At 45.4% G+C, this 14,827-nt stretch overlaps 1 protein-coding gene across 1 annotated transcript in view; it reads right to left on the bottom strand.

Annotated features, from left to right (window-relative positions):
* Window positions 1-5,376: 5,376 nt before the first annotated feature.
* The window catches only part of LOC136639087 (von Willebrand factor A domain-containing protein 7-like), a 28,289-nt gene continuing 18,838 nt past the window's right edge, over window positions 5,377-14,827 (bottom strand). The window contains exons 15-19 of the mRNA XM_066613112.1: window positions 13,217-13,421; window positions 10,790-10,871; window positions 8,779-8,999; window positions 6,585-6,689; window positions 5,377-5,422 (exon numbers count right to left, since the gene is read on the bottom strand). Of these exons, the coding sequence (XP_066469209.1) occupies window positions 5,377-5,422; window positions 6,585-6,689; window positions 8,779-8,999; window positions 10,790-10,871; window positions 13,217-13,421 (659 nt within the window). The remainder of the gene's footprint in view (window positions 5,423-6,584; window positions 6,690-8,778; window positions 9,000-10,789; window positions 10,872-13,216; window positions 13,422-14,827) is intronic.

Here is a 14,827-nt window from a genome sequence, read left to right as displayed (position 1 = left end):
TTGTAGACTGAAAGGTACAGATGGTTTTAGAGAAGGATAGCTAGAAAGGGAATGACCAACAGGTGCTGTAGTTCACTTGTGAGGATGATCCAGCTGAATATTCCTCCCTGCACTTTTCTACCAGCTCAGCTCACTTCTGGTATTGGAGCTGAGTTGGATGAAAAGTGCTTGGTGTGATGGCTGGTGAGACCAAGGTTCACTGGTATGCTCCATTCATGTATACAGCGGTGATGGGAGTCTCCTTTTAACATTATAGGAGGCGCATGAATAGTTCAGCTGTTTTGTCCTCCATCTTACCTCCCTGCACTTCATCACTTCAGGCCCTTTTCTACCTGCCCAGCTCACTTCTGGTATTGGAGCTGAGTTGCGTGAAAGGTGCTTGGCGTGATGGCAGGTGAGGTCAAGGAAGGGGGAAGATTCAGTTCCACTTGCACTACCCCTCTTGATATAAAATCACACAAAAACACACATACACACACCTTGCTCGGCTCCTTGTTGGATACTTAAATGGCTGGTTTGGTGCACCATTTGCTGCAACCAGCAAATGGCTGGTTTGGTAGGATGAAGAGGTGAAGTGGGCTTGAGATGATCTGCAGGCCACCTTGTGAGGCGTAGGTGTGTGTATGCGTACAGGAGGAGGCAGGTGGATTGAGGAGACAGACTAGCAGATTCCCATCAAGGAAATGAAGACAACAATTGCACGTATGTAGCTCTTACAGCGTGTTGAAAGTGCTTCAGGTGTTTTACCTCAGGGATCCTTACTGAGATTGCAAGACCTGCAAGCAAAACTAGTGTTGTTTTTGCTCCACTTTTACCTCAGAGTTTGTGTCTAAATCCCCTGTTTAAGCCATTTCTGCCCAACGTTGCATATATGCAACAGGGACCAATGTATACACCTGTGGATTGGGGAAAAATGGGTTAACTTGCCCCACACGATTGTAGAAGTCCAGGGTAAAGAAATAGGTGGGAAAAACCATTGCTGATTTGATGTGTGGATTTCTCAGCCCTCAGCTGCAGACGCTTTCAGGAACCCTTGGGACACTCACATTGATTAATTAAGAACATAAGAACAGCCCCACTGGATCAGGCCATAGGCCCAACTAGTCCAGCTTCCTGTATCTCACAGCGGCCCACAAAATGCCCCAGGGAGCACACCAGATAACAAGAGACCTGCATTCTGTTGCCCTCCCTTGCATCTGGCATAGCCCATTTCTAAAATCAGGAGGTTGCACATACACATCATGGCTTGTAACCCATAATGGATTTTTCTTCCAGAAACTTGTCCAATCCCCTTTTAAAGGCATCTAGGCCAGATGCCGTCACCACGTGCTGCGGCAAGGAGTTCCACAGACCAACCAAACGCTGAATAAAGAAATAATTTCTTTTGTCTGTCCTAACCTTCCCAACACTCAGTTTTAGTGGATGTCCCCTGGTTCTGGTGTTATGTGAGAGTGTAAAGAGCATCTCCCTATCCACTCTGTCCATCCCCTGCATAATTGTGTATGTCTCAATCATGTCCCCCCTCAGGTGTCTCTTTTCTAGGCTGAAGAGGCCCAAACGCAGTAGCCTTTCCTCGTAAGGAAGGTGCCCCAGCCCCGTAATCATCTTAGTCGCTCTCTTTTGCACCTTTTCCATTTCTACTATATGCTTAAGTTTATTGATTCCTAGATGTCCATTCTGTAGGACTGTGAGGTGAAGGCAGAGGCCAAACTGAATTATGCAGAGCTCCCATTAAGAAGGGAAAAACATCCACACCACAAAGAACCCCCATCCTGGGACTGACACCCCCCTTCACTCTAACACAGTGATTTTCAACCTTTTTCATCTCATGGTTCATTGACAAGGCATTAAAATTGTTAAGACACACCATCAGATTTTTGACAATTGACAGCACACCATGCTGCCAGTGGGAGCTCACATCCACATTGGCCCTACTAATAAATGACCTTCCCTCAAGTTCCTGTGGCACACCTGTGAACCACTTGTGGCACACCAGTGTGCCAAGGCACAGTGGTAGAAAATGGCTGCTCTAACAGATCTATGTCAGCAAATGAGCTGGCATAGATTTGAATAGACCCATAGGGAACCAGGCAGTGGCCAGAGAGGTAGGTAAAATTGTTTCTTTATGCCAGTAAAGGTATTCTGAATGAATGAAGGTGAAATTGTTACTTGCCTCTCCTGGCCAGCCGGGTTCCTTGCTGGTATGCAGGATATAGCAGAGGCTGCACTGGTGCCCCTAAATCCTGGTTGTCACTGGGGCTATAAGAGCACAATCCTATGCTCTTAGGATCTACTCAGAAGCAAATTCCATTGTATTGAATGGGTCTTATCCCAGGAAAGAGTAAGATTGTAGCCTAGCCCCAATATTTAAGCCCCTGTATCTCTCTGGCCTCAAGATTGTGCCCTCTTAGAGCTTTCCCAGGGCGATAAGGCAATTCACACACAAAGGCAGAGATGTGTGGTGCGGGCGTACCCCACCTGCTTACTCCTGAGGAGGCTCTCCTTACACCTGCTTTCTTGGATTTAAGGAGAACTTCCTCAGGTGTAAGCAGATGGGGTGGCTACGGTACTTTTCCATAGACTATGATGGGATGGTTCTGCCACACCTGCCTCCCCTGCACCACACATCCCTGCACAAAGGAACACTACACGTGTGTAATGATACTTTAAAACAGGTCTTCTCCAAATTTTTATTGCAGGTACTGCGCTCCAGAAGGACTCCACACACAAACACCCAAGTACAAACTCCAATCAGCCACCCCAATGAGGGAGCAAGGACATTGCACCCCCTGCACCACAGGTGAGCAAATGAGGGGAGGGAATCCCCTGCTGCAATGTATTGATGCAGCATAATTGTCTCCAGTCTCCACCCCACCCCACCCCACCCCTGCCCAGTATTGCCAAATGGCTTTGTGCCATACCAAACCATCTCTTTTGCAGCAGCTTATAGCAATGAGTCTCTCTTGGTGAATGACTTGTGCTTTCAATTCCCAAACACTGTTGAAGAAGTTACTGGGAAGGCTTTGCCCTTGTGAAGTTTTTTTTGGACTCTTGTTTCCTCATCTTGCTTTGTAATGCCTTTCTATGTAGGCAACCTTCAGTCTCGAAAGACTATGGTATCACGCTCTGAATATTATGTGAAAAATACATCTCCTTTACATTTATGTTGGTACGGCTTCTGTGGCAACACAGGGATGTTTCTTTGACCATATAAATGCAGCAGTTTTTTTCCCTGCGAAATTCTAATAATGCTTGCATCACAATGAATGGTATACTGATAAACAAACATTGAATCTGAGGAAGGATATTCATTTTTGCCAATGCAGTGGTAGCCCTCTGCTTTCTCCCTCTTTCACAGTTGGCACTGTGCACACTTGTTGCTTGTTTTGCTCAGTATGATCCAAGCATTGACCCTCAGATTATTTACAACCATCACAGTTCAAACACAACATCCTCCCATATCTAGTTCTGGAGAAAGCCTCCATGCCCCCAGTCTGAACTTGAAACTAGGGCACCTGTGTGGACTTTGCAGCTGGTAGTTAGTGTTTGTGAAGAGTTCATTTCCCAATTCTAGCGTAGTGCAGCAGCCTCAGTCATAATAGGCATGGTTCTGCTAGGTTTTATGCAGGGATATCAAGAAAACTGTGGAAGAGAAAGAGACTGATATGATACAACACAACCAATATCTTACTTTCTGGCTGCCCCATTTCAGCTGACACTGCCATGTTTTACAGATTCTTTTCTGTTTTTGTTCCTCCTTGGGCTCCATTTTGGAAGTTTTCACTCACACATTTGTTTGGTTTGTCCTCCCTTTTTTGTGTTTTGTGATCATGATGATGCGTGAAGCAATGGACATATGGGAGGGAGGCTCTGTGTGTCAGTCCTGCATAGGCCTGACTCTTTGTGGAAAAGAAAGCATTGATGTGGGAACTATTAAAGTGCCATCATAATATTTGCCCCCCAGTTCTTGTGTGGCAGGACTTTTGTGCCTTTAATAGTTATTTGTCTTGAAGAAATTCAATAGGGACAATATTTCCCAGCATGAGATGCAGCTTATTAATCATTGCACCTGCTAAATTGGAAATGGCAACCTTAACCATTTGTTGCCATGTTGGAGGCTGGAATAGTGAACTGCAGACATTCCATTCTTTCTTCTGTCTGTGCATTCTCTTACATGCTATCATGTAACCCCTGTAAAGCCAATCTTCTCTCACCTCTCCCTTGTGGTAAAAATATAATACTGTACATTAAATAAGTGATAAGTTGGTGTCCTATAATACACTCAAAATCTACTGCTTAATATGGCTATTCCCTTGTATTATGTCATTGTATAATGACATCAAGTCAAGGGATGGACAGAGTGGATAGAGATGCTCTTTTCCCTCTCGCATAACACCAGAACTGGGGGACATCCATGAAAGCTGAGTGTTGGGAGAGTTAGGACAGAAGAAAATATTTCTTTACCCAGCCTGTAATTAGTTTGTGGAACTCTTTGCCACAAGAAGTAGTTATGGCATCTTGCCTGGATGCCTTTAAGAGGGGATTGGACAAATTTCTGGAGGAGAAGTTCAATACGGGCTACAAGTCATAGTAGGTATGTGTAAGCTCTTGGTTTTAGAGGCAAGCTGCCTCTGATTGCCAGATGCAGGGGAGGGCACCAGGACGCAGGCTGTGCCTGTTGTCTTGTGTGCTCCCTGGAGCATTTGGTGGGCCACTGTGAGATACAGGAAGCTGGACTAGATGGGCCTTTGGCCTGATCCAGCAGGGCTCTTCTTATATTCTTATTATAACAGGAAGCCACTGAGCTCAGTACCTTTTCCAGAGGCGTGATGGTTCCAAAAGGACATGCTGGTCTGTAGAGAATGGAAGGTAGAGGCTGTTTTCTCCCTGGTGCAACCTGGTGCCTTTGACATGAGATGGACTGTGTTCTCTGATTGTATTTTCACCCAGGTAAAAGGAATGCGTATACACTGGGGAATCTTCAGACTGATGGGCTCCTTGGAGACGTACATTGTTGTAAGAGGTACTGTAAACAGACACAGTTGCTTTCTAAGATATGTTTTATTTAACTTGTGTGTAGTGGGAGTAGCAGATGTGGCCTGGTTACCGCTGGTTAGTTGAGGCTCTAGATGGGATCTCTTTGCCAGTACAAATGGCACCATGAAACCAGAATTGAATTCTAAGGTAGCCTATTAGCTGTCAAGATACTCAGGTGATGCAGCTCAACTGGAGAGAGAGAGAGAGAGAGAGAGAGAGAGAGAGAGAGAGTGTCTACATGAAAGGTATAAGCTATTTGAGTCCATGACTTTCCCTTCCTAGGCTCCATCCTCCCAAAAAATCATGGGGCCCTGACTTTAAAAACACTTTCCTGCACCTTTAGTTGTTGTGTCTGAGGTACAAGTTCAGCAGGTGAAGATGAACTCTGGCAGAAAGAAACAAGAAGGAGGGGAAGCTGCACCTATTGCATTTCTGCCCATCATATACTTCTCAGATTCTCTTTCAGGAAAAAAATTAGCAACTTCACCTGGCTCCCTGTCCCCCTCTTTTTCACTTGCACAGATCCCTGGGGATTTGGTGTTCCACCCTTTTGCATTGCTGAGGCATTGAAGTTCTGGAAACTGCTGGGAATGAAATTATATCCGAGGTTCCAAAAATGACTTAATAAAGCACTCACATTCCTAAGGCCAATCCCTGAAACATCATCCCTGTGGGCAAAATCTTAATGTTTATTTTTATTTCTTCATTTTCATTTTTTATCTTACTTTATCCACAGCCTGCAGCAAGAAAACAACTCATATATTTGAACTCAGAAGTAACTTCTGTTGAGCAAAGGCCCGTGCAACCTCCTGATTTTAGAAATGGGCTACGTCAGAATGCCAGATGCAGGGGAGGGCACCAGGATGCAGGTCTCTTGTTGTCTTGTGTGCTCCCTGGGGCATTTGGTGGGCCACTGTGAGATACAGGAAGCTGGACTAGATGGGCCTTTGGCCTGATCCAGCAGGGCTCTTCTTATGTTCCTATGCGTGCCTTGTCAACTGTCAAAAAACTGATGGTGTGCCTTAACAACTGTGATGTGAGGCAGTCCTTGGGAAACATTGTGGCTATTAACATTACAAGATATTAACATATGCCTCCTTCTGAGCCTAAGGGCCTAATCCTAACCAACTTTTCAGTGCCAATGCAGCTGCAATGCATCCCCAAGGTAAGGGAACAAATATTCTCTTACCTTGAGGAAGCCTCTGTGACTGACCCCCCACTGCAGGATGCAGCATATACTCTGATGGCCCGGCAGCATCAGTGCTGGAAAGTTGGCTAGGATTGGATGTTACTTTTATGGCTAAGCTCTTTTGGAAAGCATTTCAAAGGCAGCACCTGAGTACTCCTGCTGTAGTACTTGTAGTGATGTAATACATCACCGCTTCTACTGTAGAGGTTCCTAAGCTCTGCTCCCGCTGCACTCCACTTCTGGGGTCAGGAGGTCTTGTCCAGTCCTACTTAGAGAGCCACTGGTAGTCAAACCAGATCATACTGCTCTACATAGACTTTTGGTCTGACACAGTAACTTCATATATGTTGTAACTCACTGTACTGCATTGGAACGGAGTTGTTTGAAGTCCACAGTGAGGGTGTCTGTGTTCCCATTTTCATCACTGATCAGGAACTCTACATAAGGAGAACAGCAGTTTGACCTACAAAGGGGGACAAAAAAATATGAGACAGATAAGCTGGAGGGCTGGGTGAAGGGAAAGCTTTGACTGATATTTGGCTTTGGCAGAGGTGGGAAACAGAAGTGAGAGAGAAGCATTGAGGAAACTGGAGCAGGAGAATTCTTAGTTCTGGGGTGCGGAATTTAGGGGCCTGATGAATTATATTTAGAGGGACCACTTGTGACTTACACTTGTCATCCAAACTGTCGAATGTATCTTTGCCATTCAATTTTGCCGAACCCATGGGAAACTCAAGAGTGTAATAGTTAATTGCAGGATTGCTAATGTATACATTGCAGTTTTTGTACACCCAATACTTGTAAGAAAAAAACCAGTCGACAGTGTATCATCTGTCATGTGTGGTGATTGCCCACATGTTTGTAGCATGGACATAGAATGGGGATTAATGACCAATAAATACTTTTGTCACATGACTAACATGTGGTCTAACACCTGACAAGTATCTGGAGAAAACAGGCAAGTGGTAAGATGGTCTCTTAGCTTCCGTGCTCAACAAGATGTTACTCAGAGCTAAGGTATACAGCAGATTTGGGAGGTTTATAGAACACAATGGCACAGGATAGGTTCTTGGAATCATCTGATTCCCAGGATCAAGAGGATTCTGGGGTAGAGCGATGGTGTCTCAAATTCAGCTGCATGTATCCTCCTCCTGGCTTTACTCAGCAGCCCTGGTAGTACAGGAGCCAGAGACTCCAAGTCCCACAAAGTCTGATAAGTTCTGATAAGATGTGTACATACAGCAAAATAAATAAATGATTCACATATTTATTTAAAGAATTTATACCCTGCCTTGCTCCCACACTTAGGGGCACTCAAGGCTGCTTATAAGATAAAAACACCAATACAGATAATAGGTTTAAAACAACACCAAAATTAACATTTTGAACATTTTGAACAATTAGAGCATTAAGGGCACAAGCCTAAGCAGGTCTACTCAGAAGTAAGTCCTATTGTGTTCAATGGGACTTACTCCCAGGAAAGTGAGGTTAGGATTGTAGCCTAAGAATGCAATCCAGAGTGCTTGATCAGCTGGCGCCAGTCCAGGAGTGTCGCAAATGTGCCAGAAAGCACATTTGCACCTCCTTGTGAGCCGGGGAGGCTGATGTGAGGATGCTCGTCAGCCTCCCTGTGCCGGATCCAGACTGTTGATAGATACGTTTGTGCCGGCAGAGGGTGGCCAGCGTTGGGGGGGGGGGGTTGGAGAAGGTGGCGGAAAGGTAGAAGGGAGGCATTTTTGGGCAGGGGAGGGTGGCCCATTGGGCGGACCAGGCCTGGGAGAGGGGTGGCACCAGCCTTGGCAACTTGGGTTGGATCCCAACCCCCCTCCCAGCCAGCCCAGCGCAGATATGAGTAGCCCCATAGTGGTCGGTGGCGCGCAACACAGGGTAAAGGGATAAACACCTGGTTACTCGGAGTAGCGCATCTGCCACCTCCTACCTTGCACTGGTTACAGCACAGACCAGTTGGCCTACTTGTTTCAGCGCAGGCCAGACCCCAATGGATCATGTAACAGTGTTAAAATTACATTTCATTAAAAGATTCAGCCCGTGATGTCAACATCAAACGTCTTCTTAAATAAAAAGGTCTTGAGGCCCCATTCATATGAATGTTCTACAGGTGGTTTTGTTTTCTTTTACATGGAAGGGATATCTGTATAGAAAAGATAATACATCTGGAATGGGTTTGGGAGATTGTGATGGGGGACCACATGGAAGGAGTGTGCTTCTTATGTATGTTGGATATGTATGTATGGGCAGTATGACAAAGGAAGGGGTGGGGGGATGCTTGGAAGTTTTGCTAAGTTAAAAAGTCCCATCCCATCCTTGGCTCCTGAAACATTTATTCAGAACCCCTTTAGTGCTTACACCTTTAGCAAGAACTGCCAATAATCAATTTTTTCAGCCCTTTGGAGGACTGGTATCTTTTCAGCTTTTTGAAAAAAGAAGGCTGAATTAATGAGATTTCTGCTCCACAAGTTACTGGATTCCATAGTAGTAGTTATTTTTGATGTTCAGTGGTACAGATTTTTAGAAAATAATAATATACATACTGATAATGACAAATGACATCCTTGTCATCTGTTGTCCTTGAGCTACAAGAGAGGCCAGAGGGATCTGTTTTGACCTGGACAGTGACAGCACTGTGAGCATCTTTAGCAGAAAACTTCATGCGCCAAAAGTGCTGGGAACAATCAGATTTATGCTGGATTTTGCTGACACAAGGCATATAGAAGTGTAGGAGCTTGTGAACCGGTGGGGTCTCATCAGTTTCCTATAAGGTGGAGCACATGTTGGTTAATAATACCAGTGAGTAATCATTGGTACATGTTGTGATCAATACACTTAGTATAAAAGTCAAAGCAAAAATAACTTATAGATGTATCTATATGTATCTATACAACTTATAGATGAATGAAAAAATATTTATTTTATTTATATATTGCCTTTCTCATCATTAGATTTTTACATAGTCAGACTGTCTTAGACCTGATAAAGGTCTTTACAATATTGTTCTCTGAACCCTTCAGTCTCCAGATGTTTTCCTTCCATGGTGTAGTCATCTCTCTTAGCTGCACAGCACATACCTCAGGCTTCTGTTGATAGGGCGCAATCCTAACCAACTTTCTAGCACTGACCTAGCCACAAAGTAGCCCAAAGGTAAGGTAACAACCCTGCCCTAACCTTGAGGAGGCCCCCTTCTGCCTCTCCACTGCAGGTTGCAGTGCACGCCACAATGGCACAGCTATGTCAGTGCTGGAGAGTTGGTTAGGATTGCGCCCTTATTTATATAAATTCAGCATTGTGCTGATCTTGTTAGTTATTGCTTCCTGATGCTACTGTTAGCTGCTAGAAACCTCATCCTACAACTGAATCAAGAGTATGAACAGCAATGAAGCTCCCATAGTATAATTCCCTATTCCAAATATGACTTAGGTTACTGGAGCTGGAGTAGGGCCTCTTATCTTGAGACAAACTCCCATGTCTAGTCTACTGACCTCAAAGGGTGTTGACTGTTAATAGGGATCCACTCACTTGAGGTGTTTGCATCAATCCCAAACCTCTGGCATGACATACCAACCCATAAACTCCTGTGAAGTTAACTAATAGGAAAACACCTTAAGCATATTGTGGTTTTTCCCCTTTCAAAGAAGAGATATACAAAATGTTATCTGTCTGTTGAAAGATGTTTCTAAGTGTGGATTCTTGCCTTTCTTCCTTGCTGTTCCTTATGCCTGGATCTGCCTCTCAGATCAGCTGCATGATACCGCCCTTCTCACTTCCTTCAAAGCCTTAGGGCCCAATCCTATCCAATTTTCCAGTGCTGGTGCAACTGTGCTAATGGGGCATGCACTGCATCTTATAGTGGGGTAGCAGTCACAGAGGCCTCCTTAAGGTATGGGAACATTTGTTCCCTCTTGGGAACCCTCAAACTCTTGGGAACCAGGGTAAGTGCATGTGGGGGAGGGGCAAAAGCAGCAACATGAATGCCACGATTGCACTACTGCCAGGGATAAAAGGGTTTTTTTTAATATTCACCATTAGCAGTGCTAGCCTTCATGGGGAGGTGCGGCAAGCCTATTGCGATCGTGAAGCTGGAAGTGGTTCATGATTGCCATTTTTTGTTGTTCTGAGGTGCAGGGAGTCCAGCAGTGGGGTCTGCAGACTCCCTGCACCCCCTGGAAGGCCGGCACTGCTAATGGTGAGTTTTTAAACAACACTTTATCCCCAGCAGTGGCGCAATCATGGTGATTGTGTCACTACCTTTGCATTCCCTTGGTCTTTAAGGGGGCAGAGACAGGGCTTCCCTGGCTGGGGCATCATGACACCCCAGTTTGGGAACCTTTGCCTAAGGTTCTGACAAACAAGGCAGCTTTCACTATTCATAATCAGTCCATTCCAAGAATAATTGCACATATGATTTCAAATCTGGTATACAGTGACACCACCCATAATAAGTCAAGACTGAGCACGCTCAGCCTTCTTCAGTGCATTTGTAACCTTCTTTGTAGTGGGCCAGTATTGGCAGCAATCAGGAGGACTCAGTGTGGATTCCACACTCACCAGTGCTGTTTCCGGGATCACAGAGATGGGCAATTTGAGGTAATTCTGGGCTGCAGAGCTCTTCACGGCAAATGTTGCAATGCTGAAAGGACATTCAGTTAGTATACACTGAGTGTGTAAAGGGGCTGGTGGTGTTATGAGAGAAGGGACAACTGCTGAAAAAATCAGCACATCCACTCTGCCCACCTCATCACTGCTTCCCACACAGCTATCTCACCGACACTTTGTTCTACCCATTAAATCCTAATTTTCTAGTAGAGAATCCAGGAGTCCTGGCCAAAAAAAAAAAAACAAACAAAAAACAACAAAAAAAACACACAACACTCTCTGCCTGGTATTTGCCCTCATCAGAATAATTCCTTGGCAACCCTGCCTCCCTCAAAGCAAATGCACCACTCCTGGAGCCTGATAATGTATGTCTTGTGCTGGACCTGGGGGGATGGTCAAGTTCCTGACTATGGAAGAAGGTTTGCGGAAAGCTCTAAACTGAAATTTCTACCTCATGAGCATCAGAAGAAAGCTACAAACTGACTTGTCAAGAAAGCCACTTGTCAAAGTACAGTCTGCAGAGCAATCTTGAAATTAGATATGCCCTTTACTTTAGTTTTCTGATTGGTCAGCTCCACCAGTCACAAAGTCCAATTCTATTCTCTCCCCCCCCCGCCCCCCACTGATGCTGGAACATCAAAATAGCTACCACTGCATTATGTGTGTGCGGGGTGGTGGTGGTCGCTGTTGAAGTGGTCTACTCTGGGTAAGGGAACATTCATTCCTTTGGGAGTAAGCCTGTACAGTGTGGAGTTGTCTATGTAGACCTGTAACTGTGAATTTGCTGGTGCAGGTCCATGTGCACCCTTACTATGGGATCAGTATGGAAAGGGGCTAGGATTTGGTGGCGACTGCTGCTGCTGAATACACCCTCTTCCTGGACCTAATCTGCCCTTCCCTCATCCCTGTTGCTGCCATGTTCCATCTTTCTCCACTGGGTCCCACCTCGCCCACATCCTATCTTCCTCTGCAGATGGCCGGCGGTCCTCTGACATGTGTGAGAAGCCTTCCCGCTGTTGCTCTTGCAGCGTGTGAGTTTGCATGCTGCTGGAGTGGCTTTTAAGACTGCCATAAGTTGCCACCAGGGGAACAGTATGTTCTGCTAGTGCTGGCCTTGATAAGATTAGGTCATAAATCAGTCATTTTAGTTGCAGTCTTGGTACCTCTCTCTTGGCACTCTCCTTACCTACTTCCTGTATGTACGCTATCTTGCCTAATTCTATCCAAAGCAGGAGTGTCAAGCTACATAGCACTGATGCTGTGAGCATTTCTCAAAGTATGCTCCTAGGATCCCTGGGGCTCCATGAGAACCCTTCCAGAGCTCCATGAGCATACCGTGTGGCTGCCATCTGACCCTGCCCTGTTTGCTGTTCCATCCCTCCCATCTCCCCTGTTCACAGCTCTCCTTCCTAATTCCCCTCCAGTTCCAGCTATTTGCCAGTATTCAGCTTTGGGCTTGGCACTGAGCCACTCTGCTCATGTACTGGCATTTTGAGGCACTATGAGTCTTTGTGCATGTGCCAGTAGGGCCTCCTCAGGTTCCTTTTAGGAGTGCAAAGAGCTTCAGGGAATAAAACATTTGAGAACCACTGCTTAAGAACATAAGAACTGCCCCGCTGGATCAGGCCATAGGCTCATCTAGTTCAGCTTCCTGTATCTCACAGTAGCCCACCAAATGCCTCAGGGAGCACACAAGACAACAAGAGACCTGCATCCTGGTGCCCTCCCTTGCATCTGGCATTCTGACATAGCCCATTTCTGTAGCCCATTTGCTGTAAGTTGTTGTCAGACAGAATTAGCCACATTTTAGCTATTCAGAGTGGTTGAACTGGGTAAGAGAACCAATGCATATCTTACTCTAATTTGGGGTAGAGTAAGAGGATATGAATGTCACCCCCAATTTATTTGCAATTTGTGCTGATATCTGAGTTGTGGAACGAGTAGGTAGATGCACTCTTGCTAGGGGAAGGGTTCATCTGTTCTTGGGGGAAGGGCCACTGCAGGCCCCTTGCCCAAAGGCATGCAAAAACTGAGATTCATACTATTCTGGACTATGAAGTATGCCCATATTTCAGACTATTCTGGACCATTTTGGATCATACCTGGTCCTATTCCCACTGGGATCTATTCCCATCCGGTACTGGCTTGGATCTCTCAGTATGGAAAGGGATGGAACCCATCCCAACCTCTCCCAATGTGTTCCAGATCCTGATCTTGGGGCATAATTATCCCTTGATGATCAAGCTCCTGAGAGTTCTGCTTCCCTCCTGCCACATGAAACCCAAATACTAGCACTACACCTATTCCCACTTCAAATTGTCACACAGCCCCATGCCACCGAGGAGTCTTGATTTCCAGCATTTTGGAATGTTGTCTTACCTGGAGGCAAAGCTGCTATTGTCTACAGCTGCCACAAAGGTTGCAGTGAGGGTGACATTTCCTCCAGCATTCAGGTAACTTCCACTTGGTCTGAAACCCCTCAAGAAACCCAGGTCATCCCAGACATTGAAAGAAAATGACGCAGCTGCTCCCGTGTTCACCACCAGGACAGAGATATCCAGACTCTCACCAGGTGATATCATGCCTAGGAATATAACATGGATAGCATCTTGACACATTGTTGCTGAGAAATCAACTGGTTAGTTTCCTACAGTGGAAGGTGATTGTGGGATGTAGGACAAGTAAGGCTCTGGCTCTTTATTTCCCTTGAATGATAAAATTAAGACGTTACTCTTCCTTTAAACCTTCCCACATTTTCTGAGAAGCACTTGGCCTAGTCCCTTTATACCTTACCTGAACTGAAACAAATCATCTTGAATATCTGCAATGATGGCCCCAATCCTATGAGTGTCTTGTGCTGCCTAAACTACTATTCTGGCAGAACAAGATCCCTGCAGTGTTTCTCAAACTGTGGGTCAGGACCCACTAGGTGGGTCGCAAACCAATTTCAGGTAGGTCCCCATTCATTTCAATATTTTATTTTTAATATAGATCTTGCCCTAATGAGGAGAATAAAAAAGAACATAAACTGTGGCAAAAGAACATAAGAACAGCCCCACTGGATCAGGCCATAGGCCCATCTAGTCCAGCTTCCTGTATCTCACAGTGGCCCACCAAATGCCCCAGGGAGCACACCAGATAACAAGAGACCTGCATCCTGGTGACCTCCCTTGCATTGGCATTCTGACATAGCCCATTTTTAAAATCAGGAGGTTGCACATACACAACATGGCTTGTAACCCATAATGGATTTTTCCTCCAGAAACTTGTCCAATCCCCTTTTAAAGGCATCCAGGCCAGATGCCATCACCACATCCTGCAGCAAGGAGTTCCACAGACCGACCACATGCTGAGTAAAGAAATACTTTCTTTTGTCTGTCCTAACCCTCCCAACACTCAATTTTAGTGGATGTCCCCTGGTTCTGGTGTTATGTGAGAGTGTAAAGAGCATCTCTCTACCCACTCTGTCCATCCCCTGCATAATTTTGTACGTCTCAATCATGTCCCCCCTCAGGCGCCTCTTTTCTAGGCTGAAGAGGCCCAAACGCCGTAGCCTTTCCTCAAAAGGAAGCTGCCCCAGCCCCGTAATCATCTTAGTCACACTCTTTTGCACCTTTTCCATTTCCACTATGTCTTTTTTGAGATGTGGCGACCAGAACTGGACACAATACTCCAGGTGTAGCCTTACCATTGATTTGTACAACGACATTATAATATTAGCCATTTTGTTCTCAATACCTTTTCTAATGAACCCAAGCATAGAATTGGCCTCTTTACTGCCGCGGCACATTGGGTCAACACTTTCGTCGACCTGTCCACCACCACCCCAAGATCTCTCTCCTGATCTGTCACAGACAGCTCAGAACCCATTAGCCTATATGTGAAGTTTTGATTTTTTGCCCCAATGTGCATGACTTTACACTTATTTACGTACTTTGAAATGCATCTGTCATTTTGCTGCGCATTTTGCCAATTTGGAGAGATCCTTCT

This window comes from Tiliqua scincoides, chromosome 2, assembly GCF_035046505.1.
Source record: "Tiliqua scincoides isolate rTilSci1 chromosome 2, rTilSci1.hap2, whole genome shotgun sequence".
Lineage (NCBI taxonomy): Eukaryota > Metazoa > Chordata > Lepidosauria > Squamata > Scincidae > Tiliqua > Tiliqua scincoides.
This window is presented reverse-complemented; position numbering and strand designations above follow the sequence as displayed.